Source organism: Protomyctophum bolini (assembly GCF_963924005.1).
Source record: "Protomyctophum bolini genome assembly, chromosome: 23".
Lineage (NCBI taxonomy): Eukaryota > Metazoa > Chordata > Actinopteri > Myctophiformes > Myctophidae > Protomyctophum > Protomyctophum bolini.
This window is the reverse complement of record NC_137884.1, coordinates 7,447,154-7,473,113: the sequence shown is the minus strand read 5'-3', so window position 1 is coordinate 7,473,113 and position 25,960 is coordinate 7,447,154. Positions and strand designations below refer to the sequence as shown.

Below are 25,960 nucleotides of genomic sequence, written 5' to 3'. Positions count from 1 at the left end.
TACTTTTATCAGACACACTGTTATTGTACAACATTTAGCTGTGATGCAAATTTGCATCACAGCTAAATCACAAATTCCCCATTCCCATTCCCACATTCAAGAGTGTTGCTGTCTGTAGTATAGCATTACAAATTAAATCCAAAACAATCCTACCTATTCCATTTCTCCCCCTAAATTTCCCATTCATAAGTGCATTTGTCTAATATGTAACGCAAGCTCTGCTATTCCAAAGCCCACTCGGGTACATATTTAAACTATTTTCAGCAATGGCATAATATTGTGTACATTCCACCACTGCTTGTGATCGGCAGCTCAGAGGCAGGAGAGACGTGCGCGCGCACGTGTGTGTGTGTGTGTGTGTGTGTGTGTGTGTGTGTGTGTGTGTGCACAGCCTGCATGAGCCGAGGTAGAGTGTTGAAATATTAATGTACCATTATCCTCATTTCCCAGTCTCTCCGTCTACAGGAACCACTGACAGCCGGCCACTCCCTCCCACCATTACAATCCAGAGGGGGGGGGGGGGGGGGGGTGTGTGTGTGTGTGTGTGCGTGCGTGCTCGCATATACGGTAGAGGAATGGATGGAATTGATTTAGATTAAACATTAAAGTGTCTCTTTAACATAATTCCATGAATGAAACATACATTTAATGCAGTTATGACACAACAGTGACCTTCATCAAACTGACGTGGTGCTCAGTTTGTGGATCCTACAGTGTAGTGCCGGGGTCCGCCCCTCTGGCACAGCCTGAATTGGAACTAACGTAGTTTAGGATCTTATTTATATTGGCGTGTACTGTACTACCGTGTATCACAATGACAACTCAGTTGTCATGGTTTTGAAGATTTCAACATTACGTTATTTTTGAGCAAGTCAAGAGACTATGACTAAAAACTACGACAAAAACAAAAACACTGCCGCCGGCCGACCGGCCCGCCCGCCCAGGTGCAGTGCTGTGATTACCACCGATTACCACCAGCTGTGCTTACCGCTGACCCGGTGGACGTAGGCGGCCTTGAGGCCCATCAGGTCGGGCAGCTGGTCGATGATGACCTCCCTCTCGGCCGTGTGCTTGTGGACGCGCTCGATGCTGCGCCGCTGCCAGTCCGTCCAGTAGATGAAGTCTCCCAGCAGCGTGAAGCCGAAGATGTGCGGCAGCTTGTCCTCCACCAGCACCCTGCGGCCCGTCCCGTTCATATGCATCACCTGGTACGACACACACACACAGAACCATGTTCATCACCTGGTTGATACACACACACAGAACCATGTTCATCACCTGGTTGATACACACACACACAGAACCATGTTCATCACCTGGTTGATACACACACACAGAACCATGTTCATCACCTGGTTGATACACACACACAGAACCATGTTCATCACCTGGTTGATACACACACAGAACCATGTTCATCACCTGGTTGACACACACACACACACACACACACACACACACAGAACCATGTTCATCACCTGGTTGACACACACACACACACACAGAACCATGTTCATCACCTGGTTGATACACACACACACACACACAGAACCATGTTCATCACCTGGTTGATACACACACAGAACCATGTTCATCACCTGGTTGATACACACACACAGAACCATGTTCATCACCTGGTTGATACACACACACAGAACCATGTTCATCAACTGGTTGATACACACACACAGAACCATGTTCATCACCTGGTTGATACACACACACACACACAGAACCATGTTCATCACCTGGTTGATACACACACACACAGAACCATGTTCATCACCTGGTTGATACACACACACACACACACACACACACACACAGAACCATGTTCATCACCTGGTTGATACACACACACACACACAGAACCATGTTCATCACCTGGTTGATACACACACACACACACACAGAACCATGTTCATCACCTGGTTGATACACACACAGAACCATGTTCATCACCTGGTTGATACACACACACACACACACACACACACACACACACACACACACACACACAGAACCATGTTCATCACCTGGTTGACACACACACAGAACCATGTTCATCACCTGGTTGATACACACACAGAACCATGTTCATCACCTGGTTGATACACACACACACAGAACCATGTTCATCACCTGGTTGATACACACACACACACACACAGAACCATGTTCATCACCTGGTTGATACACACACAGAACCATGTTCATCACCTGGTTGATACACACACACAGAACCATGTTCATCACCTGGTTGATACACACACACAGAACCATGTTCATCACCTGGTTGATACACACACACAGAACCATGTTCATCACCTGGTTGATACACACACAGAACCATGTTCATCACCTGGTTGATACACACACAGAACCATGTTCATCACCTGGTTGATACACACACACACACAGAACCATGTTCATCACCTGGTTGATACACACACAGAACCATGTTCATCACCTGGTTGATACACACACACACACACACACACACAGAACCATGTTTGTTTGTACAGTACAAGACCAATCTGGGAACCCATCTGCAAAAAAAGATAAAGTAAAAAACAGCACCCTCCACTGCTTGTTCCCATTTGAATTTGGACGTTTCCAATACATTTACTCCTACTCCACTACATCTCAGAGGCAGATGTACTTTCACTCCTTGCAAAGTGACAGTTTTGGATGCACTGTATGAGGTTTTCACCCGACAGAGACAACCTGTGAGTTCATGTTGTGAAACGTGTAAGATGCCCCGAAATCTTCAAAAACATAGACGACGACAAGTGCTTCTAAAAAATAAATCAAAGACAACATTACCAAAACAAAAGCTTTAACCTGGCGTTTCTGAAAATAGCAGTCGCTTCAATTCCGACACATCACACTACTAATGCTAAAAATAATCATCTCACATCCCACAGCAGACGGAGGGAGGGCACGGCTAAACGTGGATCATCATATGGGACGGGGGTTTTATGTGGAGACCCTCCTCGCCTTCAAAGCGGTTGCGGTCGCAAAGCCTTCGATGCGAGGCTAAAATGTCACAAATCAGACGAGACGATAGTGTCCGGCACTGCAATTATGGTCTTGTTTTTCTTTTCTACGTCCCGTAAAGGAGCCACCTGAGAAGTGCACTGTAAACAGCGTCAGCTCTGTTAGCAAAGCTCTCCATTGTTTCCCCAACGGCACAGAGGCCAAGCCCAGAGCCCCATTCCAACACCAAACCACAAACCCTTGCTAACAGCCTGTTCCCAGGATGTTGGACGGACGGACGGACAGACAGACGGGGGACCCTCGTTTTTTAACCACTTACAATCCAATACAATTGGTGGGCATTAGCCAGAATATATATCTACAAGCACACAACGTGAGCTATTGTGGGCGTCAAGAGACTTGGTATAGACAGGGGGAAAAAAAATCTATGGAAGCCAACTTGGGTCCACTTTAACAAGTCTAGAGCAGTGGTTCTCAAACCATTTTCATGTCAGGGACCCCCGAATTAATGAATGTATCCGACTTGTGTGGACACGCCATCTGAAAATGTTTGATCTGAAAATGAAGATTTGTGATGTATTGGGGCGAGACATCATCATTTCTCTTCTGGGTCTGGAAGCAAAAGGTTTTGGGAACCACCGAGTTGTTAACTATAACTCTGATTGAGTTTCCACATTGTTGTCTTGCGACCGCCGTGGACGTGCGCGAGCGAGCGAGCGCGCACGTGCACACGCCCAGAGCCCCAGCAACCTGGCAGCAACATTCTCAGTGGCGCTAATTAGAAGCAGCAGCCGGAGCGAACCGACATCGGCACATATGGCCGCCACATTTCCTCTCTCTCTTTCTCTCTCTCTCTCTCTCTCTCTCTCTCCAACACAGAGCAAAAGTTCTTGACGTCTTACTGAATGTCCCGCCGTGTTGTAGGGCAGCGGGGGTCACTCTCCAACACCTCAATGTCACACAAAAAAACCTAGGCTTTAGACGTTCCAAAACAAACTGATATGACTGACTACAACTACTCGGCCTAAAGCCCATGAACCCATCCAATTCCAAATGGAATCGTCCAGTGTTTTGCATATATGCATTATTCTGTGGCAGGCCACCACGCAATCATGACCCCCCCCCCCCCCCCGGCCCCCGCCACAGTATGACTGAGTCCAGACCTCCTTAGTTGACGCAAATATTTTTTTCATACCCATAACTACTTCCACAAAGTGAGCGACACCCAGACCCACAACACTGGAGGGAGCACCAACCGATCTGGTACCGAGAGACCTCCCCAAATGTAGCACTAACATGGGAGAATTCCCATTCTACTATTCTGTCACCATAATGCAGAATGCACTGAGATCATCCATTAAAGGATGTGAAGGTTTCTTTCAAAACTGGCCTGAAAAGCGTCCATCAGGAAACTATAAGCAGAGTCATATTAATTTCACTGTGATGAGCGTCATTAACCCATTCTGAACGGGAACCCGTTTTGGTGTTCAGCATCATGTTATGCTTTAGCTATTGAAAAATAGCAGATCTACAATCTCATAGCGCGCCACCGAGTGGCGCGCTACGAGCTTGTAGGTCTGCTATTTTTGAAAAATCGAAGAACGACTTGACATTTTTAGAATCTGATCTCAGGTCAGAATGGGTTCATCAGACCAGTGTGTGTCCAGTGGAAACCTCGTATGAATCTGATCTCAGGTCAGAATGGGTTAACGCAGCATTGCGTTGTTTTCCTCTATAAACATATACTGTATGTGTGTATTTGCTGATGACATGTATTCATCATATGTTATGCTCCATTGATGAATTGAATAGATAGGACCACAATGGAAAAAAGCTCACAGTGTGTTGCATCGTGATCGGCTATTTCCGCTATTTAAAAAGCAAATTGAAAGTGAATAAATCACCTAAATACTATTACTAGTATGTCATGTCAAGATATTAGTCATATCTGCCCTCAGGCTGTGCAAGTTCTGCTTACAAAGCCAGGCAAACATAGGCAAACAAAGGCAAACATGAATGTAATTTGTATTCATATGTTCCATTGTCCAATGGCAAAAAACACAACAAAATCGTTGATCGCAATTATTTGTAAGTTCAGTTCAGTAAATAAATATCATGACAGTGACAGCCCTACATGCCTCAAACTTGTTCAAGTCAAACTGATCTGGCTGGGGATGGGACCCACATCTCAAAGAGTTTTGTGACAGGGACCCCCGGAAGAGAAGATTTGTGTTAAAAAAAAACATTTTCGATATTTTTCAGAAATAGTTAAAAAGTCATTTTCTATATTTTTCTGAAATTGTCAAGAAATGGAAGATGAACATTAACTACTTTAGCTGGGGACCCTCTGGGTTACTACAACAGCTGACTAGGTAGTCTACTCTAAAAGACAAACCTTTAACTTTCAGCTCAATAACCCAAAAGAGAAAACACACCATTTGCCCGGGATCCAAACTAGCGGATCTACAAGCTCACAACGGGCGTTGTGTTACTGTGACAACCTACAGTACGTGGGAAACTCAGATTCATCAAGGAGATGACAAGAACTGAATACATTTCATTATTTTTATTGGAAAATGCCATGAACAAGCTATTGAGTCCATTCCATGGTCAACACACTGGAGCAATGCTATCTCCACACGCACGCACGCTTCTATTACTATACTTGTGAGGACATCAACATTTTAGGACGGCATTGAAAATAGCCGAAAGATTGACGATCTACAAGCTCATAACGCAATCAGGCATAGCTCTCTGACCACAAGCCCTAAACCCAACCTCTAAATGTCTAATCCTAACCTGAATCTTTTAATAACTGTAAGCCTTAAATCCATAAATATTTTTAAACGAAGATAAAAAAAAAACAACAACAATGTATCGTGTGAAGATATAGGACAATCTCCTCACAATGACTATTTCTCAAATTATACTAGATACTTGGGGGAGGGGGGGGGGGGGGGGACAGTTGGCCCTCACAAATATAGTAATACAAGACACACACACACACACACACACACACACACACACACAGTACAGAGTATATATATAAATATAAAATGAAGTTTCCATCCTCAGTGAGATGGCCTCAGCCATAAGGTCTGCTCGGGGTTGGGAGTAGTGACCGCAGTGCGGTGTGGCTTTCACATTCTGGGTCTATTCTAAACAGAGCAGACCGCAGTGCAGAGTGGAGGCCACAATCGGAACCAGATGTGGGCTCCCGCCGCAAAAACCCAGTTCTGCTCGAAAAACCCAAGCGAACAAAACCCAGCCTGCCCTCTGCGCCTCGCCTCCCCTCCCCCAACCTACCCCCACCAAGGCCACCGTACCCCTCCTGCCCACTCCTACGGTACCCCCACCCCCACTCCGACCCACCCACCCACCCACTAGGCTACCGAGTACATCCTCATACCTTCCATAGCAGTGGGTCCCAAACATTGGGTCGGGGGACTCATTTTTCGGGTCGGGTCATGATGGATTTTTATTTCCTACAGTTTTCAATTTGAAAAATAAATAAATAAAAGAGACAAGACGGACATTTTTCTAAATAAATTCATCAAAGCAAAGGAATACCATGAATAAATACAACTTTTAGTAGTGAATGAACTGTAGTGAAAGTGAAGAGGCCCGCGGACAGGGAGCAGCATGTTTCAACCCTCCCCGCATGTTATATCTGTACCGTATCCCCCCCCCGGTCAACGCAGGGCTCTAAGTTCGTCCTGGGCTGACCTGTCAACACCCCTTAAAGTGCCGACATTTAACGATCGCTGTTATTTTTTTCTTCAGAGAAGCGGGGTGGGGGCTTTGATGTGGCAAGCAGCGCAGCGAGCGCGGAGGAAGTGGTGCCTCGCCGCCCGTCGAGGGAGGGGCGACGACCGGGCCGGGACCCCCCCACCCCCCCCCCCCACTGCACAAAGTGCACATGACTGACACGCTGCTGCCTGCCGCACAGGAGGACGCAAGCTGTTTGGATTGGCAAATTATCGACGCTAATGAGGGAGTAAAAGGGGGGTGTGGGAGTGTGTGGGGGTGGGGGGGGAGTATTCTTGACAGAAATCGACACTCACTGTGCGAGGTCGAGATCTGGGATTCATTCCTGGCAAGTCTGTCTTCTATTCACCAGTTCCGCAAAAAAAAAGCTCAGATTCTCCATGTCAAAATAAAGCACAGTTCTGATACTTAGCACTCCACGGCTCCTCGCAGTGTCAGAGGAGGGTGTGTGTGTGTGTGTGTGTGGGGGGGGGGGACGGACGACAGGTTTATATCAGGTTTATATCACGATAAAGTAACCACTGGGGAAAAAAAACAGGACATCCTAATTTGGTGTTTGTAAGGAGTGCATTTGAAAGGGCCTTTTTAAAGGAATTGTGGTCAGAGACAGTGTTTGGTTCTTGTGCCACAGGAGGTCTCTGAGGGGCGGGGCAGAGCATGGCATGGCGTGGGGGGGGGGCTTCTGCCTTGGCTGCGACCACCGGAGGATCTGTTGGTTGATGACGATGCCATGCAGAGCCTCGATGGCGAGTGCCGCCACCACCACCACCACCATCGCCGTCCGTCTGAAGAACAGCTAAAAAAAAGCTGTGTGCCCGCCATGCGCGGCAGGGGGTCCGCCTGCTGCAGACGGCCCGATAAAAGACTGCCTCACTCCAGACCCCCTGTGGAGTCAGCCTCCATTATCCGTCAGGATTACCAGCATGACTGGCTCTGCTTCGTCCACCCCCTCCCTCCCAACACCCCTCCGTCGGTTTCAACGCCAAGCGTTTTTTTTTGTTTTCCTGTGCCAAGCACAGAGCCTTGGCACACACACTCGCACGAAAAGAAGAGCGTATTGCGAGAGGAGAGGAGAGGAGAAGAGAGGAGCTACCGTCTGTGACATTCCGGACGTCTGTAGCGAGGTCACCTTTTTTTCCTCTCTTTTTTCCAAAGTGACAGGAGATACAGGATGTGTTGGGTGAACTAACCCCACCCCCTGCCCTCGGGCCCACTGTGGGGGGTCTTGTTGTACACTTAAGCGTCCCAGTGAGAGACAGGCAGACGCTCAGCACGACTGTGGCTTTGAACAGGCTGAGAGGTAGCGGTGGAGGAACCACTCCCATTTATTATTTTTAAGGGGCGCTAGCCCCTTCTATAAACGGCTTTCCTCCCCACACGTCTCAAGATTTGCCATTGAGAATGAAAGGGGAATTCCGGTCAAATGTCCGCAAAATGGCCAGTACGAGATGATGCATGATGATGTATGATGATAACAGCTAATAATTCCGCTAAATATGACGTAAATTAAACATCAAAACATTAAACGCCATTGAAGAACTTACGTCATATTATGTAAACGAGCAAATCGGGCTAAACAATCACAAGTTGGTGGGAGTGCTTGACCAATAAGGGAACACCTTATGTACCAATGTCAAATGACATAAATTGATGTACGTGACATCAAGAGCGCCCCTCATTTCACATGGGTGTGATCTTTTTTTTTACAGGACCGCATCAGCCCCGGCCTGCCTATTTCGGGGGCAAACATTCAGCCCCCCCCAAAGAAATGTTGTTAGCGTTGTTAGCTTGTGGATCAGATGTTTTCGGTGAAGAGATTTGGTGTAGTAGTGTAGGGGGAAAAATGAACAGGCTTAGTATAGACCCCTGCAGGACTACGGTCAACATAGTATATAGACAGGGCTTGACATTAAGGCTTGTCCTGTTGTCCGGGACAACTAATGAAGTGCATTAGAAATGTACTTGTCCGTTCATCCGTTGTACAAGTGACTCTTGAGCCAAATTCCAACACGTCAAATCTTGGCCATTCGCTCACTCACCCATGGTGGTGTTATGGTGAAATTGGTGACCTGCAGAAGTTTGTGACCATCTTGTGGACTTCACACACCTTGCATAGAGGCCTGGCCTGAATAACGCTAGGTTGAACTGTGCTGGTAAACAAACGATTTACATTTGGACACTGACATTTATACACGATTGTCACATATTTCAGCAGGTCACCAATTTTACCGTAACACCACCCATGCTGGAGTGAACGAGTGTGAGTGAGCGAGTGGCCGAGATTTGGGGTATTGGAATTTGGCTTTGGTTTCATTTTCTCTGTGACGCAGCCAACAATATTGTCTGACGTCATCGTCTGGCTTTCCTAATAATCACCTTCTAACATTTCAGGAAAACCGAACCTCGTATTATTCTGTGGCTTTACTTTCAACGGGGAAAACTACCCTATGTCACTTATTTATACTGGCTACTGGCCATGATCACGTTTAAGCCTATAATAGGTTTTTTAATTAAAAGTAACACCACACAATGTGAAGATGCTCTGTTCTCAAGTTAAAGTCCTGCGTTCCAAGCGTAATGTTTATTCAAAATATATTTAAAAGTTAGAAATTACTTCAGAATCATAAATATCGGGTGGTATCGGTACACGGGACTATAATTATTGATCATTAGTCACGTAGTAAGTCCTACTAGGTAAAAGTTCCAAATTCTACTTAAGTCCTCGAAAAAGCCTGCTGTGGCCTGCACGTGCTCAGGCACGGGGAAAAAAACCCCCAATGGAAACAGAAAATGGTGAGACTCTCTCTCTCTCTTCCCGGTACCAGCCTACGGAGGAAAGAAAGAGAACCACGGCATGCACCAACCAGCACCAACCTCAATCTTGTCGGTCTTGGCGTCTCCCCAGTACATCTTGTGCTCGTCGTAGTCCAGCGCCAGGCCGTTGGGCCAGCCCAGGGACGTGTTGACCATGACCAGGCGCTCCGTGCCGTCCAGGTCGGCGCGCTCGATCTTGGGCACCTCGCCCCAGTCGGTCCAGTACATGTACCTGGCGGTGGTGAGATAAGACAAAGACAACCCGTTAGGAAAACCATCGCTGACTGTGACCGTTTCAAGCACAAGGCTCTTATCAGACTAAAAAGGTGAAGACGGAGGGACCCACTAGTAATCAACGGTGGGTTGTATTGTATACACAAGTTTGCTTTATTTTTTTTATTCTGTATACGTTTAGTCGCTCAGCACCTGCCCAAGTTTGGGTTGGGGATGTGCATGTCTTTGCTCTCCTTTTTTGGCCTGAGATACACAGCCATAGAAATGTGGAAGACAGGTTCTTTCCCGCCTCCCCCATTTGCTGTTAAGTAAACGTTTTGGACATACAAGGTTTCCGCCAAACATCGTCGATATGAGAGAGAGAGAGAGAGAGAGAGAGAGAGAGAGAGAGAGAGAGAGAGAGCAAATGAGATTGTGAGGAGGAGACTCAGTGAACTGCTGTCACTTTTCGTGAGTCATCCAGTGAGGAGTTGGCCGCCGGGCCACACGGCCGCGAACACCACTGGTGCCAAGAAGAGGGCAGCGCCACCAGCCCAGAGCGCGCACGTGTGTGTGTGTGTGTGTGTGTGTGTGTGTGTGTGTGTGTGTGTGTGTGTGACAAAGATGATGTCACCGTGCATCCACTGCTCAAAGCTGGGATGCCCCGTTAGCTCCTACAGCCGAGTCATGACAGGGTGATTGCTAGGAAGACATTTACTCGCAACTATAGGGTTGGGATTCGTTGGGATTTTAACGTTCCGGTTCCTAACGGTTTCTTTAACGGTTTCTAATATTATTTTTTCTCTGACATACATTATGCTTATATTATAACTAACCTAACAAAGTACATAATAAACACAAATTTAATTAATGTAATTGCACTTTACAATTATGAGGTGGCACTATTATTTAAACGTCACCACCACCACAACAATATCATTGTTGCAATATGTACTGTATATTGCAATTTGTACTGTATATTAAATATACAGTACACATTGCAATAATGATATTGTTGTGGTGACAAATGTTGTGTCTTTAATGTTCAGATGAATGTAATATGAAGGACCCCAGTTACCCTAATGGAAACAAGCCATAGTGCTTTCTTGGGTTATAAAATCCTCTTAGCAGACCTTGTATTGAACTGTAGGCTACGTTCCTGTGCTTTTTTTCTGCAAACTGTTTAAGTAATCAATCTATGGAGGTATATATGCACCTAAAGGCTGGGCTCTCAACAACAGTCTCACGATTAATTTAGAGCCAAAGCAAAAACATTTGAGTTACTTGTAAAAAATAAAATTCATGACTCTATAGTTAACGTGATTCAGACAGAAAGAGTCATTGGCGTTCTAAATTAACACCATTAACAACAGTTGCACAATACGCCTAATGAAAAGCTCTGTAGAAGTTAGTAGTTTTTATTTTCTAACGTTACTATAGCCTGGGGAAAGTGAACCAGCCTTGCATCATCCTCGTCCCCTGCCGGCTGTGGTGGAAGTAACTGCGGGGAGAGCGGGCACGGCTTTCCGCAGGCTCTCGAACACGATGTGCCTAGATTAATCTCGTGAGTCGTGGACTCGTGAGCAGGCATATTGATTTTGAGATGTTTTCTCAATGTGGACGTGCAACAAGTTGCAACAACCTTTGCAGGGAACTATAGCATCGCATTTATTGCACTTTGCATGCTCAGCCTGAGAGTAATTTCCCTCTCTGTTAACCACACTTTGGAGATCTCTTCGACATACTGTCCCGCTCGCTCCGCGGCGGTGATCGGTCACTGAATGCACAGAACAGTGGGCGTATCCTCCCCGACCACACTCACTCATGTAGGTGGGGTGACGTCACCCCAGTAAATTGGCTCTGCATACATGCACAGACACAGCGGAGCTAAATGACGACTGATGAGGACCGTTTGGGGAACCGTTAATATTAAAAAAAAAAACGATGGAACCGCAATGTCGGAACCAGGTCTGAAACGGACCCGGTTCCGAATCCCAACCCTACTCGCAAGCAATAAAAATTGGTCCATTAGACAATCATGGGTGCACGCACATGCACACGCACGCGTATATATCTCCAATATCTGTTGGGAACGACTCAGGATCCCCCAGGATGAAGTTACTAATGTTGCTCTGGAGAGGGAAGTCTGGAGCTCTCTGGTGGAGCCGTTGCCCCTGCGACCCGACTACGGATAAACGGTTGAAGATGGATGATGGACACGCGCACGCACATACACACACAAGAAACTAGCAGCGTTACCCCGCGACAGGGTCCAGGACGATGGCACGGGGCTCGTCCAGATCCTCGGAGATGAGGATCTTGCGCATGGTGCCGTTGAGGCGCGTCACCTCGATGCGGTCCGTGCCCGTGTCCGTCCAGTACAGGTTGCGGGCGATCCAGTCAACGGCGATGCCGTCCGGGTGGTTGACCTGCGAGTAGGGGTGTAACCACATTTTAACAGGGATACCGTAACCATACGTATCATGATACATGGTTGACCTGCGAGTAGGGGTGGAACCACATTTTAACAGGGATACCGTAACCATACGTATCATGATACATGGTTGACCTGCGAGTAGGGGTGTAACCACATTTTAACAGGGATACCGTAACCATACGTATCATGATACATGGTTGACGACGCGATACATGGACGATATTGGTCCATTGTGGCGATACGATATGATTCAAAATTGACACAGTAACTATTTAGCAAAGACATTTGAACACAGACAAATCCATACCTTGACATGAACACAGAGAATACACACATTTATCCATAGACCTTGGTCTATCGATAAATGTGCGTATCCACAGTACAGCAAGGGACATTTAATGTAGCGATATTTAATGGAAAAGTTATTAAAGCCCTCATTTTCTTTTATCTTCTTAAAATCGCCAAATACAACACACAAGTACTTAGTATTGATACAACCAATTATTTGTATCGCAAAACGATTCAACGCAGAATAATTGCATTGCGAAACGATACGGTACAAAGTCAACGTTGTCGTGTACATTTCGCTATACTTCGGTTCTACTTGAACGTGAAATGGACCTCTCGACTACTATATCGTTACCTGCGAGGTGACCACCAGCTGTGCCTCGCTGCCGTCCAGGCGCGAGCGGCGGATGGCCTTGACCTCGTCGTCCGTCCAGTAGACGTGTCCGTCCACGGGGTCGTAGTCCACGGCGATGGCGTGGCGGATGTCGTCCGCCTGCAGGACCACGTCCGTGAAGTCGGGCGTGTCCAGCGAGATGCGCCGCAGGTCGGTCCGCCGGGCCAGCAGCAGGATCTGGGTGGCGCCTGGAGGGGGGGGGGGGAGCAGAGAGAGTACTTTGATTGATTTATTGGTTGAATACGGTACTTTATCTACCTTACAGATCTGCTATTTTTGGGGGGGGAAAGGGGGAAAAAAAGTATAAATGATGTGTAAAAATAATTTTGGGCTGGAAAAAGTTTGAGAACCACTCATTCAGAAAACTGCTAGTTTTGAGTTTGGGTAGGGAGTAGACAGACATCGTTAATAGCTTTTGGCATTCCACATTTTGGTGGCAGCATTTTACCCCACAATAAGAGCGAGGGGAGGGGGGTCCGATGAGCTCCTTCTTATGCCCATGGGCAGAGAGAGAGCGAGAGAGAAAGAGAGAAAGAGAAAGAGTCTTGAACCCGTCATGTTTTCTGCCTGCTACACTGGAACTAACCAGGGAGGCTGTGCAGCACAACACTGGAACTAACCAGCGAGGCTGTGCAGCAGAACACTGGAACTAACCAGCGAGGCTGTGCAGCAGAACACTGGAACTAACCAGCGAGGCTGTGCAGCAGAACACTGGAACTAACCAGCGAGGCTGTGCAGCAGAACACTGGAACTAACCAGGGAGGCTGTGCAGCAGAACACTGGAACTAACCAGCGAGGCTGTGCAGCAGAACACTGGAACTAACCAGGGAGGCTGTGCAGCGGAGGGTGCAACAAAGCCAACGACTAATTTGCCACTCTTTAGCAAAGCTTAAAAGGACCCTAACATATAGCATTGTCTGGTGCGGACGGTGGGGTGGGCGGGGGAGGACAAGGAGGGGGTTGGGTCATATCAGGGGTACCAGGAAGGGTAGGAGATGTGGCTGGCTGGGTGGAGGCGCTAACAATAGCCAGATGTAACCCTGATGTCAGGGGGCTTTTGGGGTGAGGGCTGGACCCCAGTCGTCTGGCCAAACCACTGGATGGTGTGTGAGTTAAGAAGGGGGTGGGGGGGGGAATGAGAATCCACCGACCAAGCGCTGAAATGGTTAAAAAAACAGCGTGGTGAATGGGGGCATTGTGTGTGTGCAGGGGGAGCATGTGATCACCCCCCCCCCCCCCCCCACCCCTCTCTCTCTGCTGCTAGCCTCGCTCTGTTGACTGGGGGAACTCAAGCAAAAAATGTAAATAAAAGACAGAGATGGGGAGTGTGCGTGTGTGTGTGTGTGTGCGTGTGTGTGAGAGAGAGAGAGAGAGAGAGCCAGGGGCTTCAATTCACACAGCTATCCCAGCGAGTGGAGTGGTGTTGCCATGGAGACTACAGGTCAGCTTGCACCACCTTCAGCTGGTCAGCCCCCCCCCCCCCCCCCCCTCTCCTCACAGAGAGAAAGACAGAGGGGGAGAGAGAGAGAGAGAGAGAGAGAGAGAGAGAGAGAGAGAGAGAGAGAGAGAGATAAAGAGAGAATTGGTGGTGGTGGTGGGGGGGGGGGGGGGGGGGCTAGAGCTGTGGTTCTTCTCAAACATGTGAAAGACTTCCTATAGGAGCAGATTTGTGTTCATTTCTTCCTAAATCATTCCAGATTTTCATAGATTGTTCTGGAACCGTTTGCAAAAATCACAGATTTTTTTTAGAGCGCGTCACATGAAACCCCCTCAAAGACATCTGTCCTAATGTACATTCATATGGTGTACAGTGTTCAACGTCAAAAACACAATTAAGTCATTATAATCAAACAATTATTTGTAAAGACAACTAATGGTCAATTTAAATGTGTAATAATCAGCGGTCATCACCATGTTGGCTTGTGGTGGAAATTATTATCTATATTCCATTTTTGCCAACAGACATACAAAATGAGCGGACAATAATTTACCAGAAACACATAAAAAGATAACCCTGAAATTGGCCATAATAGGTCTGTAACTCTGAGAGTGTTCAAATGGAACCAAATGGACCCGCAACACACTCAGAGTTAAGGGGGACTCCTAATGTGCCATAGTGTCACAATAAATAATTGTCTCGACATTCAGTATTGGGTCTCATGATCAAAATAACAACATTATAATGGTGTATAAAACAGACAATCCAAGACCAAGCCTTTGCCACGGACACACAATTCCGTGTACGGACGTGTTGGTGAACCCCTGGCCGGTGCTCACCGTCTCGGCAGGTGTTGTTGTCGTCCAGCAGCTGGACTCCGGTGGGACAGGCACACTGGTAGTAGGGCTTCACGGGGGACAGCAGGCACAGGTGAGAGCATCCTCCGTTCCCCACAGAGCACGGGCTGCTCACTGGCGGGACAGAGAGAAGAGAACACAGGGTTATGGTATATGGTGGAAGGAGTACTCGGTGCACATCGCTCCTTTAAATAGCTATGTGTGTCCCTATGTCTGTCTGTGCCTATATGTCTGTCTGTTTAGAGTACGACCTATTATTGACCCCTGCAGATGATTGGGGTCGTCGGGTCACGCACACTGTTCATTTACACTAAGCAGTCAGCTAATTGGGGTCGCATTGGGCACACACACACACACACACACACACACACACACACACACACACGCGGCTGATTCTACAAATGTCTTCTAAAATGGTAAATTTATATAACGCTTTTATCCAAAGCGCTTTACATAGATTGTGCATTACATTCACACACACACACATTCATACACTGATGACGGAGGACACCATGCAAAGCACCAAGCTGTACATCGGGAGCAATTAGGGGCTCAGAGCCTTGCACAAGGACACTTCGACACCAACTCTGGGCCAACTCTGGTCCAACCCCTGAGCGACTACCGCCCCCTTCTAAATCCAAACTGTTTTCCCCATCAGTGTTTTTTTTTTTCCAGGACCCCGAAAATGATATGTATTTTGACCGCAGTGCAGTGGTACGCAGGCCAGGCAGTGCTGTGCAGTGCGGCCCAGCGCAGCAGAGCGCGGGCTAGTGGCGCGGAAGCCCACCACAAGGCGCTCATTGTTATTCACATCTGCTCAGAGGATGTGCGTCTGCCCGCCACCTGAAGCACCCGAAGCGGGAGGGGGGCACCCGGGGCGCATCGCGTTAGTAGGGAGGAGACCAGGGGGAGGAGGAGGAGGAGGTTGTGACCGAATGTGGACCCCCACCCAACACCACAGCACACCCCTCCCTCTCTCAGGAAAAAAAAAGATCTTTGCATAGATATGACGAGGAACAGAACAAGGGTTCTATTGTCATCACGCAAGAATGGGGGGGGGAAGGTGAGTTGACGGCAAAGCGCGGCCTTAACCCATTCTGACCTGAGATCAGATTCATACGAGGTTTCCACGGGACACACACTGGTCTGATGAACCCATTCTGACCTGAGATCAGATTCTAAAAATGTCAGTCGTTCTTCGAATTTTTCAAAAATAGCAGACCTACAAGCTCGTATCGCGCCACTCGGTGGCGCGATATGAGCTTGTAGATCTGCTATTTTTCAATAGCTAAAGCATAACATGATGCCAACACCAAAATGGGTGCCCGGTCAGAATGGGTTAAAAAACGAATCCACCACGCTTCGTCTATCGTTTTCATGCAGGTCTCGAGGAGAAGCTATGAAAGATTCAGGAATTAAAAACCTCAATCTAAATAAATAAATATAATTTTGGTTGTCCTCAACACGAAAACGTTTGACGATATAGAAACATAATGCCTTTCAGAAAACCGTTTTTAAGAAGGATTCTAAAGCAGATTCAAGAACGACTGACATATAAACATAGCTTTTTCAGAAAACCGTCAGGATGTAGAAGACATTTTTAGAATCTGATCTCAGGTCAGAATGGGTCAATTATTTGGTCCCTTATTGGTTCTAAATATGCCATATACTCACATAAGGGCTGTCGCTTGGCGCTGAACACGTGGATGTCCATGGGGGAGAAGATGTCGGAGTGGACCTTCCGTCGCTCCTCGCCCGTCTGCTTCCGGCAGGAGTGGATGGAGTGGGTGTTCCAGTCCGTCCAGAACAGCGTGTCCTCGTACATGGTCAGGGCGAAGGGGTGGGGGAGGTCGCCTTTGACCACCACCTCCCTGGAAGCACATACATCACCATCACGTCAATACGTCGTTCACTCATTAGCTCAGTGGTTCTGGTTCCCAAAACTTTTTTATGTCAAGGAGAGGACCCCCAAATTGACACCAATTGGCCCGCGGACCCCCATTTGAAGAGATATGCCATGGACCCCCATAAGAGAAGATTTTTACGGCTCTAGCCGTGATTCTCAACCCATTTAATTTCAAGGACCTCCCAGTTTGACATGCATTAGTCTGAGGACCCCCATTTAATGGTACTTCTATCTCTGGGACCCCCAATTTATATTGTAAAATCAATGTTAATTTAACTCTGAGAGTGTACAAATGGAACCAAATGGACCCGTTCGCATCCATTTGGTTCCATTTGTACACCCTCAGAGTTACAGACCCAAGAGGGTCCATTTGGTTCCAAACTATCATTTAGGTGGGGACCCCCTGGAACTCCATCAAGGACCCCTGGGGATCCCCAGACTCCACTTGGGGAACCACTGCATTAGCTCATTGTGCCAAAAATGGTGTGACTTTCGGAAGATTTATCCAGTCTTAGAGAACCGGGCCTTCAGATACAACTGTACTTTGACGAATCGTCCACAGCATTGGTTCCCAAAACGTTTTAGCGCAAGACCCAAAAACGGAAATTAGACGTTTGCCCAGGACCCGAAATAGTGAAAATAGCAGATCTACAAGCTCACAACGGTTTGCTTCGCACCGCATTGCGGGCCATTTTCACTACTTCTTAAACATTTCTGTTCTAATTTCTTAGATTTTTCATTGATATCTTCATGAAATTACTGGAAAAGAAAAATGTTTTGGGGATGATTTTCGAAAATTTAAAAATAATAATAATTAAAAACAAAACATAGGAAACCGAAAATAAAGGGACCCATAAACATTTGTCCGTGACCCACAAATGGGTCCTAACCCAGTGTTTGGGAAAAAGTGGTCTACATCAAAAATATACAGCAAAAATAGCCGCTACGACACGTTGGCTATTGTTTGGTGAATGTTCTTCCCAGAAGAGGCAAGCTTCTGGGGTTCATCTGGTTGTTGTGTTTAACCACAGCATCCATTGTTGAACCATAATGTAATCTTTGGTAACATTAACCTAGAATAGCAGATCTACGAAGCTCCCAACGCGTCGCATTGTAGCTCGGCTATTTTCTGGTGAAGAGTTTTGGCGTAAAGGGGAGAAAAGCAGTACAGACTACAGAGCCAACTCAGCTCTAGTACCCTGTATAGTGGGCCCTATATTGCGCCACCCTTATCCCTAAACTTATTTGCCATTTTTTACTATTTTGAAAAACATTTTAATATAGTTACTAGCCTAGATCTACCTCGACACGTTGTGAGCTTGTAGATCGGCTATTTGAAAGTTTTTTTTAAATAGTAAAAAATGGCAAATAAGTTTAGGGATAAGGGTAAAGGGGTGGCACAAAATATAGTCCTCTATCGATAGTAAGTCTACAGGATTTAAGTGGTTATGTAAGATACAAATCTAAAGCCTTTAAATTAACAGCGTTGCCAAACTGGTGGCCCCATAGAATCTGTGAAGGCGTGAAATCTGGCCGCCCGACGATTTTGATGAAAAATGCGATCAAATGCGATCCATTAATTTTGTTAACGGCTCCGACGACGCCCTCGCCACTTGGCGTTCCTGCTGTCTGTACGGTCTCCTCCTCGGCGGTGAGAGTGCTGTGTAAACCGCATTAACAATAGACGGCAGTTACTGTACGTGGCGGCGCTTCACTTTGCATAAACCATGTTTTCAGACGCACAGAAAACTCGGGTAAGTATCAGCCGTTAGCCAAGCTGAGGCGGTTTTCTGCTGTGGTTCAAAAGTATGTCCAAAAAGAAAAAGGTCGACATTGAAGGCCGGGTGTTCGACAGTCGACAGCTAAATTGGAAAGTCACAAATCACGTTTTCTTCTGCGAGTTCAACAGCAAACCTGTCTCATATGCTCACGGAAACGTGTATGTTGCAAAGGAATTCTCAACACAGTCAAACTACACAGAGATGTCGGTGTCACACAGAGGAAAAATAAGACTACCCAGGAGGACGAGGACGGACAAATAACGCAAACGTTAAACGAGCTTGAAGCAGCACTGCAAAAACTCCAGCAATCCATCCTCGTTTACCAAAAGTCAGGAGACTCACGACCGACTCCACAGACTCAACAAATGTCAACCTCCATCTACGTGAGCAGGCTTGTCTCTGCAATAAATCCAAACTGCGCTCCCACCGGTGACACTGAGTGACATTATGACAATAACGACTGCTCACAAACTGGTCCCCGAGGTTGACATGTTGGTTAAAGCCAAGAGATGTCATGACTCATGCCAGGTGTCTGGAGATAGCAAGGGAAAGGTGAGTGACATCGTTCACTGCACCAGCGCAGTCATTTCACATTTAGTTTCTTATGGAAAATGTGTTAAGTGAAAGGTTTTGCCGTTATCGCAGGGACAGTTTTCTACATTTCTGTCTGCTAATGTCCGATTACAAAAGTCTATTCATGGAAAGGGAGGGGCTGCTAAAACACAAATAGCATACCCCCCCAAAATGGACTGCTATCTAGCACTAAAAAGAGAATATACATTGGCTGAATACCTGAGCGCGGTAAACGACCCAAAAAGGAAAGCCTTGACTAGGTACAGACTCAGCAAACATTAGCCTCGCTAAGCCATACTAATATCACTGCTGGGACAATATGCATTGCAAAGGCAGATTGAAGGCTGGCTACTCAAGGCTACGCAAACAAAGCTTGGCAATAGAGAAAGTCTGCCACAGACAGACTGACAGACAGACTTCCCAAGGGAAGACAGACTATACTTATGCACCCACCCAACTACACTTTCCATCAGAGACACATACTTCCCACAGATTACATATACACTCAAAGTGAGTTTGAAAACCTGACCAATGACAAAAAACTCCCATACCGACTGAGAGAAATACGACAATGTGCTAACACAGCAGCAAGAACTGCTGCGATAAAAGGTTAGCCAATGGAATACAACCACAGACTACTATCTGTACCGAGTAGACCTCTAGACCTACTGCACACTGTTTATTATATTCATGTTTTCTCATGCCAATAAAGCTCATTTGAATTGAATTTAATTTAATTGAATTGAATTGAATGTCATGAATCAGAATGAAAAGAAAAACAAGGTGGTGAAAATAGCAGATCTACAAGCTCAAGCGTGGCACATTGCTACGTGTCGTGAACTTGTAGATCGGCTATTTTCAGTAGTTTGGGTCCAGTTCTCTTTCGGGTCTCGACTAGTCTAGACTGATAGACAGAAGCTAGTGTGTGTGTGTGAGGGGCTGGGGGTTGTACCTTGAGGTTCCATCCAGGTTGGAGCGGTGTATGAAGTTGTATTTAGCGTCGGCCCAGTAGAGTTGCTCTTGGCTGTAGTCCAGTGTCAGCCCGTTGGGCCAGTAGATCTCCTTGTCGATTATCATAGCGCGATTGGTCCCGTCCATGCCCGCTCTCTCGATCTTTGGAATTTCACCCCAGTCCGTCCAATACATGTACCTAAGCAGACCAGAGAGGAACAACACAGCCATGTCAGGAACTGTCGGGAAATTGTCGGGTGAAGAAAAATAATGTGTCTTGTGTGTCCCGGCCCACATGGACTTATAGGACACAACATATAAATCACTGCATCCATATTGCACAATAAAATAAAAACTCAGAAACAGAAGCAAACAGAACATTCGGCCTTTTTCCCCCCCCATGCCCTAAATGGGAAATCTGCTAAAGCAAAATGTCTTAATTCATCATATAATGGACAGTAAAACAAAAACATATTTTCCGTTTAGTGATGGCATAAGCGTCTGTTGGTCATACCACCAGACATCATACCACCAGGGAAAAGACGGGAAGAAAAACCAGCAGTGGTTTTCAAACCTTTTCATGTCACATGTTGGCAAAATTAAATAAAACTATTTCAAAACTATTTCCAGGATTTCTTGTTATTTTAGATTTTTTTTTTAAATGAAATTTTGATGTTTAAAAATAATCTTAAAGATTTTCACAAATTTCTAGATTTAGTTTTGATTTATTTTTTATTGAATAGCTCTGAAATAAACAAATCAGAAAACATCACAAGGCCTTGTAAGCTTGTGGCTTGCATTTTCAAACGGTCAAAATGTATATCAGGCTGAAGAGTACAATATTTGGATCCGAGATGTAGTGGAAGTATTGGAAACTGGAAATACTCAAGTAAAGTGCAAATAGCTCAAAATTGTACTGACGTGCAGTGCAGTACTTAAGTAAATGTACTTAGTTACTTTAGACCAGTGACCACAGTCCATAGTCTACTCTGGACCCAATTCGCCCTTTATCAAGTCATGGTGGAACCAGGGCGGAACAAGAGCCTGCTGGTCAGTCAGTCACGACAGTCAGGGACCAATCAGAAGTCTGACAAATCACCTTGTAGATCAGCTATTGTTGAACACCCTAATGTAAGAATTAAGTATTAAATAGGTTTTAAGTGGTTAAACAGATTTTGATGATATACTGAATTAACCAGCTGGGGGTCCACAGAGTCCACAGCTGGTTAATTCTCCCCTCCCCATCTCCCACTCAAAAAAAAAAACACAATGATGGAGCTTATGCAACAACTAATTTCACCCACTTCTTTACAACTGTAAACCAGTGATGTGACAATAAAAGTTTATTCCTTTCTGACTCAGAAGAATCTCATCCCACCATCATGGCTAACACCGCTATATTTTAATTGGCCTAGTTAGTACACAGAGCTTAGCTGTGGTCTTTTCTGGGTCCTGCTCTCGAGCAAAGTTTCACGCCAACTTTCCAGGGGTTATAGACCCTAAATAAATGACATGGTGTCTAAAGAGCTAGTGTGGATAGGACACTAATAGGTGGTTAAGGAACGGTAGAATTATCAGTGACCAGCCTAGCCCCCAGGGCTCGGACCAGGCCGTGTGAATGTGTGTGAACAGGATGGGTTAAGCCCAAACCTAGGCCAAGTATCAATAATGCAACATGGATACTCTGTTACAAGTAAAAGTCTGGAATTCAAAATTACAAAAAAATTACTTAAACTACCAAAAGTAAAAGTAGTCAAGTCATTGCGCAGAATGTCCCATTTCACAACAACCCCCCCCCCCCACACACACACACACACACTTACTGCAGTGTCTATTTTCTTCTTATTGTTGCCTCCTGTACTGTTTTTATTGTGTGAACAAAACAAGCTACATTAGCCAATTCGGCTAGACAGACAGACAGACAGACAGACAGACAGACAGACAGACAGACAGACAGACAGACAGGAGTGCTGTCTGAGATACCAGTAGGCAGACAGACAGTGGGAGACTGCTCTCTCAAGTACTGCATAGTGCATACACTCAGCATTTGGTTGCCTAGTAACCAAAATGCAACACAAGAGGCAGACCTGTGTGTCTACTTGAGAGAAACAAACTTGCCATGAGAAAATTGAATTGAAAAATCTGTGTGTGTGTGTGTGTGTGTGTGTGTGTGTGTGTGTGTGTGTGTGTGTGTGTGTGTGTGTCTGTCCTGTATTAATCCTCCAGTGTCCGATCATAGGCAAGAGAAAGAAGCTATCAGGCCTACGAAAACAGGCCCAAAAGAAGCGAGTACGACACGCACACAAGCATGCACACACCTATATCCTACTATCCGTCTATAAAATTTGATATTTCGACGACAATAAATGTTCAACATGTGTGTATGAAGCCCTAATTTGTAACACCCATTACTTTTTATGAATCAGTGTGTAAAGCCACATGGTGGAGGGGGTTGGGGGGTCAGAAACCGCTGTGCTGCTTGTTTGACTTAATTAACCTCCCAGCTGGACAGAGCCTGTGCTCCCCCACCTAACAGCATGTCCTGCTGCACCCATCCCCCCAACCCACCGCCAGGCACTGGCCAGCAGTGTGAACCTAACCACAAGCACAGAGGGACTTCGACCACGCAGCGACGAGAGGGGAAGAGTTTACGAGCAGCCGAGAGGGTAAACAGGGCAGAGGCCCCTGCGGAGAGGCAGAGGAGACCCCGCGACACACTTGGAATTCCTCGACAGAGAAGAATAACAAGCCACAGGTTTCTCTTTCAGCGCGGCGAAAAACAAACGGCTCACTCCGGATCACGTGGAGGGCTTTTAGCAGACGGGTCCTGACATAATATCTAAGTTCCATCTAAAGCTTCATCTCCTGCTACAAGCTCCAGCCCAGTGGAGTGGACCTGCAGGCCAGACGCCTTGTTGGCCGGGACACAGTCGGCAGAGAGAGAGAAAGCATTGAATGAAGACGGGGCTCACACTCACACACGTTAATTCATGTTCCACTTTGAGTTCAGTCCACCCCTGCACAAAGTGCCCGCCCAGTGCAATGAGAAAATGGTTTTGTTTTCCATAGTTTCTTCGCACAATAAAAGTACGCCATTACACGTAATGTAACGACAAAGATAGAGCGCGATTGGATATAGGCCGGGGTCAGGGATGGGGTCAGAACACGGAGGGACCTACCAGGCAGCCACACCAGGCCCGACACATAGAGGTCACTTTCTGCAGGCACTGAACCTACTAGTACTGACCACGTCCACACACACACACACACACACACACCAGTAGGGATGGGACCAAAATTATGAACATTTCCTGTCATGATTATTGTGACAAAAGTAATTGTGATTAACGATATTATTGAGATATTCAAAATGGGCTTAACACTTTTGTTAACCTAAACCCCCTAGCATCTCTATGCTGGGCTAAAAGCCCACAACAACATTGCAATGGGTTGTGACTTGTGAGCTTGTAGATCGGTCATTTTTGGCAAATTCGTTTGTGTAGACTAGTGAAATGACAGCGTACCAATTATGCACACTTTCCAGGTCACTTTTATCAAGTATAGAGGGTTTAAGAGGTAATTATTCCTAGTGGAATGTCGTCAGTATCGATTATCGTGATTTAAAAGAAAAAACGATTGCAATAACACCAGGGCTTGTCTCACTACGGCAGTGCTTCTCAACCTGTGGGTCGGGGTCCGACCCACAGGGTCTTTACAATTGGATTTTTACAATTGTCAAATAAGAATAAGAAAGAGGCAACAATTATCATGAAAATAGCAATAGCAATCTGCAATCGGTGGAACAGAGTCAAACAAAATGTTAAGTGCTTGTCAGGGTGGGAGATCCCCGATTTAAATTATTATTTTGGGGTGTCACGGCCTAAAAAGGTTGAGAACCACAGCACAAGTCCTCAGCATGACCTGGGATCTGATCCAGCCATAAATACTCCACTGATTACGTATTAGATTTATCGAATAGCGGAAAATGTAAATATACCGGTATGTATATATGACAACATTTTGAATCAGTTGCCAGGTTCTAAACTACAGTCCGTATTTTAACCTGGCTTTTGAACAAACAAACCAGAAGACCACATTTAACCTTACAGGACAGACACATGTGGAGTTATAAAACATTTAACCTTACAGGACAGACACATGTGGAGTTATAAAACATTTAACCTTACAGGACAGACACATGTGGAGTTATAAAACATTTAACCTTACAGGACAGACACATGTGGAGTTATAAAACAGAGATCGACAATGAATGAAGGAAGGACATTTCCCTCTCGTCTTTCCTTTCTTCCACATGGGGGCAAGTCTAGACAACCCCAGCAGAGTGAGCGAGTGTGTGTATACATGTGTGTGTGTGTGTGTGTGTGTGTGTGTGTGTGTGTGTGTGTGTGTGTGTGTTGCGCTGCGTTTGGTGAATCATCCCATGGAGATGGCACCATTTTGGCAAAGCCCTCACTCCGCAAGACAGTTCTAAAACATTTACGTTGTCAAGGACCCCCATATTAGATCGGCAATTTTCAAACAACTGATGTACAGTATAATATAGGGGTTTTCTGGGGACCCCCGAACCACCTCAAGGGGGTTGTTCGAACTTTTCAACCTCATCTTCATATATTCAGCGTTCGGTCCTCAATAAAGCTTGTTGTAAAGGCCAGACCACACCAATGCAACTAATCGCAACTCATTCCACCAAAACATTCTGCACCAATGCAACTCCTTGCAACACTGCCATTGGGGATAATGGTTGTATGTAGTTGCATGTTGCAAGGAGTTGCATTGGCGTGGACTGGAGATGCCAACATTTCAGTCTACTCACAATTATATGAAGATTAGTAACGTAGTCCCAAGGTCCTTTATTGACTGCCATGGACTCAGATCTCGGTGTTTTCAGTCATTACGCTAGATAAGAGAGGGTGCTCTTCACCACTCCCCCTATGAAAGTATGAATGATGCTATGACTTTCAGGAGAACACTCCACCCTATGAATGATGCTATTACTTCAGGAGAACACTCCACCTTATGAATGATGCTATGACTTTCAGGAGAACACTCCACCCTATGAATGATGCTATGACTTCAGGAGAACACTCCACCTTATAAATGATGCTATGACTTTCAGGAGAACACTCCACCTTATAAATGATGCTATGACTTTCAGGAGAACACTCCACCTTATGAATGATGCTATGACTTTCAGGAGAACACTCCACCCTATGAATGATGCTATGACTTCAGGAGAACACTCCACCTTATGAATGATGCTATGACTTCAGGAGAACACTCCACCCTATAAATGATGCTATGACTTTCAGGAGAACACTGTCTCCCCCCTATGAATGATGCTATGACTTTCAGGAGAACACTGTCTCCCCCCTATGAATGATGCTATGACTTTCAGGAGAACACTCCACCCTATAAATGATGCTATGACTTTCAGGAGAACACTGTCTCCCCCCTATGAATGATGCTATGACTTTCAGGAGAACACTCCACCCTATAAATGATGCTATGACTTTCAGGAG

The 25,960-nt window shown here is 46.0% G+C and overlaps 1 protein-coding gene across 1 annotated transcript in view; it reads right to left on the bottom strand.

Annotated features, from left to right (window-relative positions):
• The window catches only part of lrp6 (low density lipoprotein receptor-related protein 6), an 87,413-nt gene that overhangs the window by 35,244 nt on the left and 26,209 nt on the right, over positions 1-25,960 (bottom strand). Inside the window, exons 3-9 of the mRNA XM_080757462.1 lie at positions 20,422-20,619; positions 16,884-17,080; positions 15,192-15,323; positions 12,876-13,102; positions 12,055-12,224; positions 9,643-9,814; positions 989-1,205 (exon numbers count right to left, since the gene is read on the bottom strand). Coding sequence (XP_080613588.1) covers positions 989-1,205; positions 9,643-9,814; positions 12,055-12,224; positions 12,876-13,102; positions 15,192-15,323; positions 16,884-17,080; positions 20,422-20,619 — 1,313 coding nt within the window. The remainder of the gene's footprint in view (positions 1-988; positions 1,206-9,642; positions 9,815-12,054; positions 12,225-12,875; positions 13,103-15,191; positions 15,324-16,883; positions 17,081-20,421; positions 20,620-25,960) is intronic.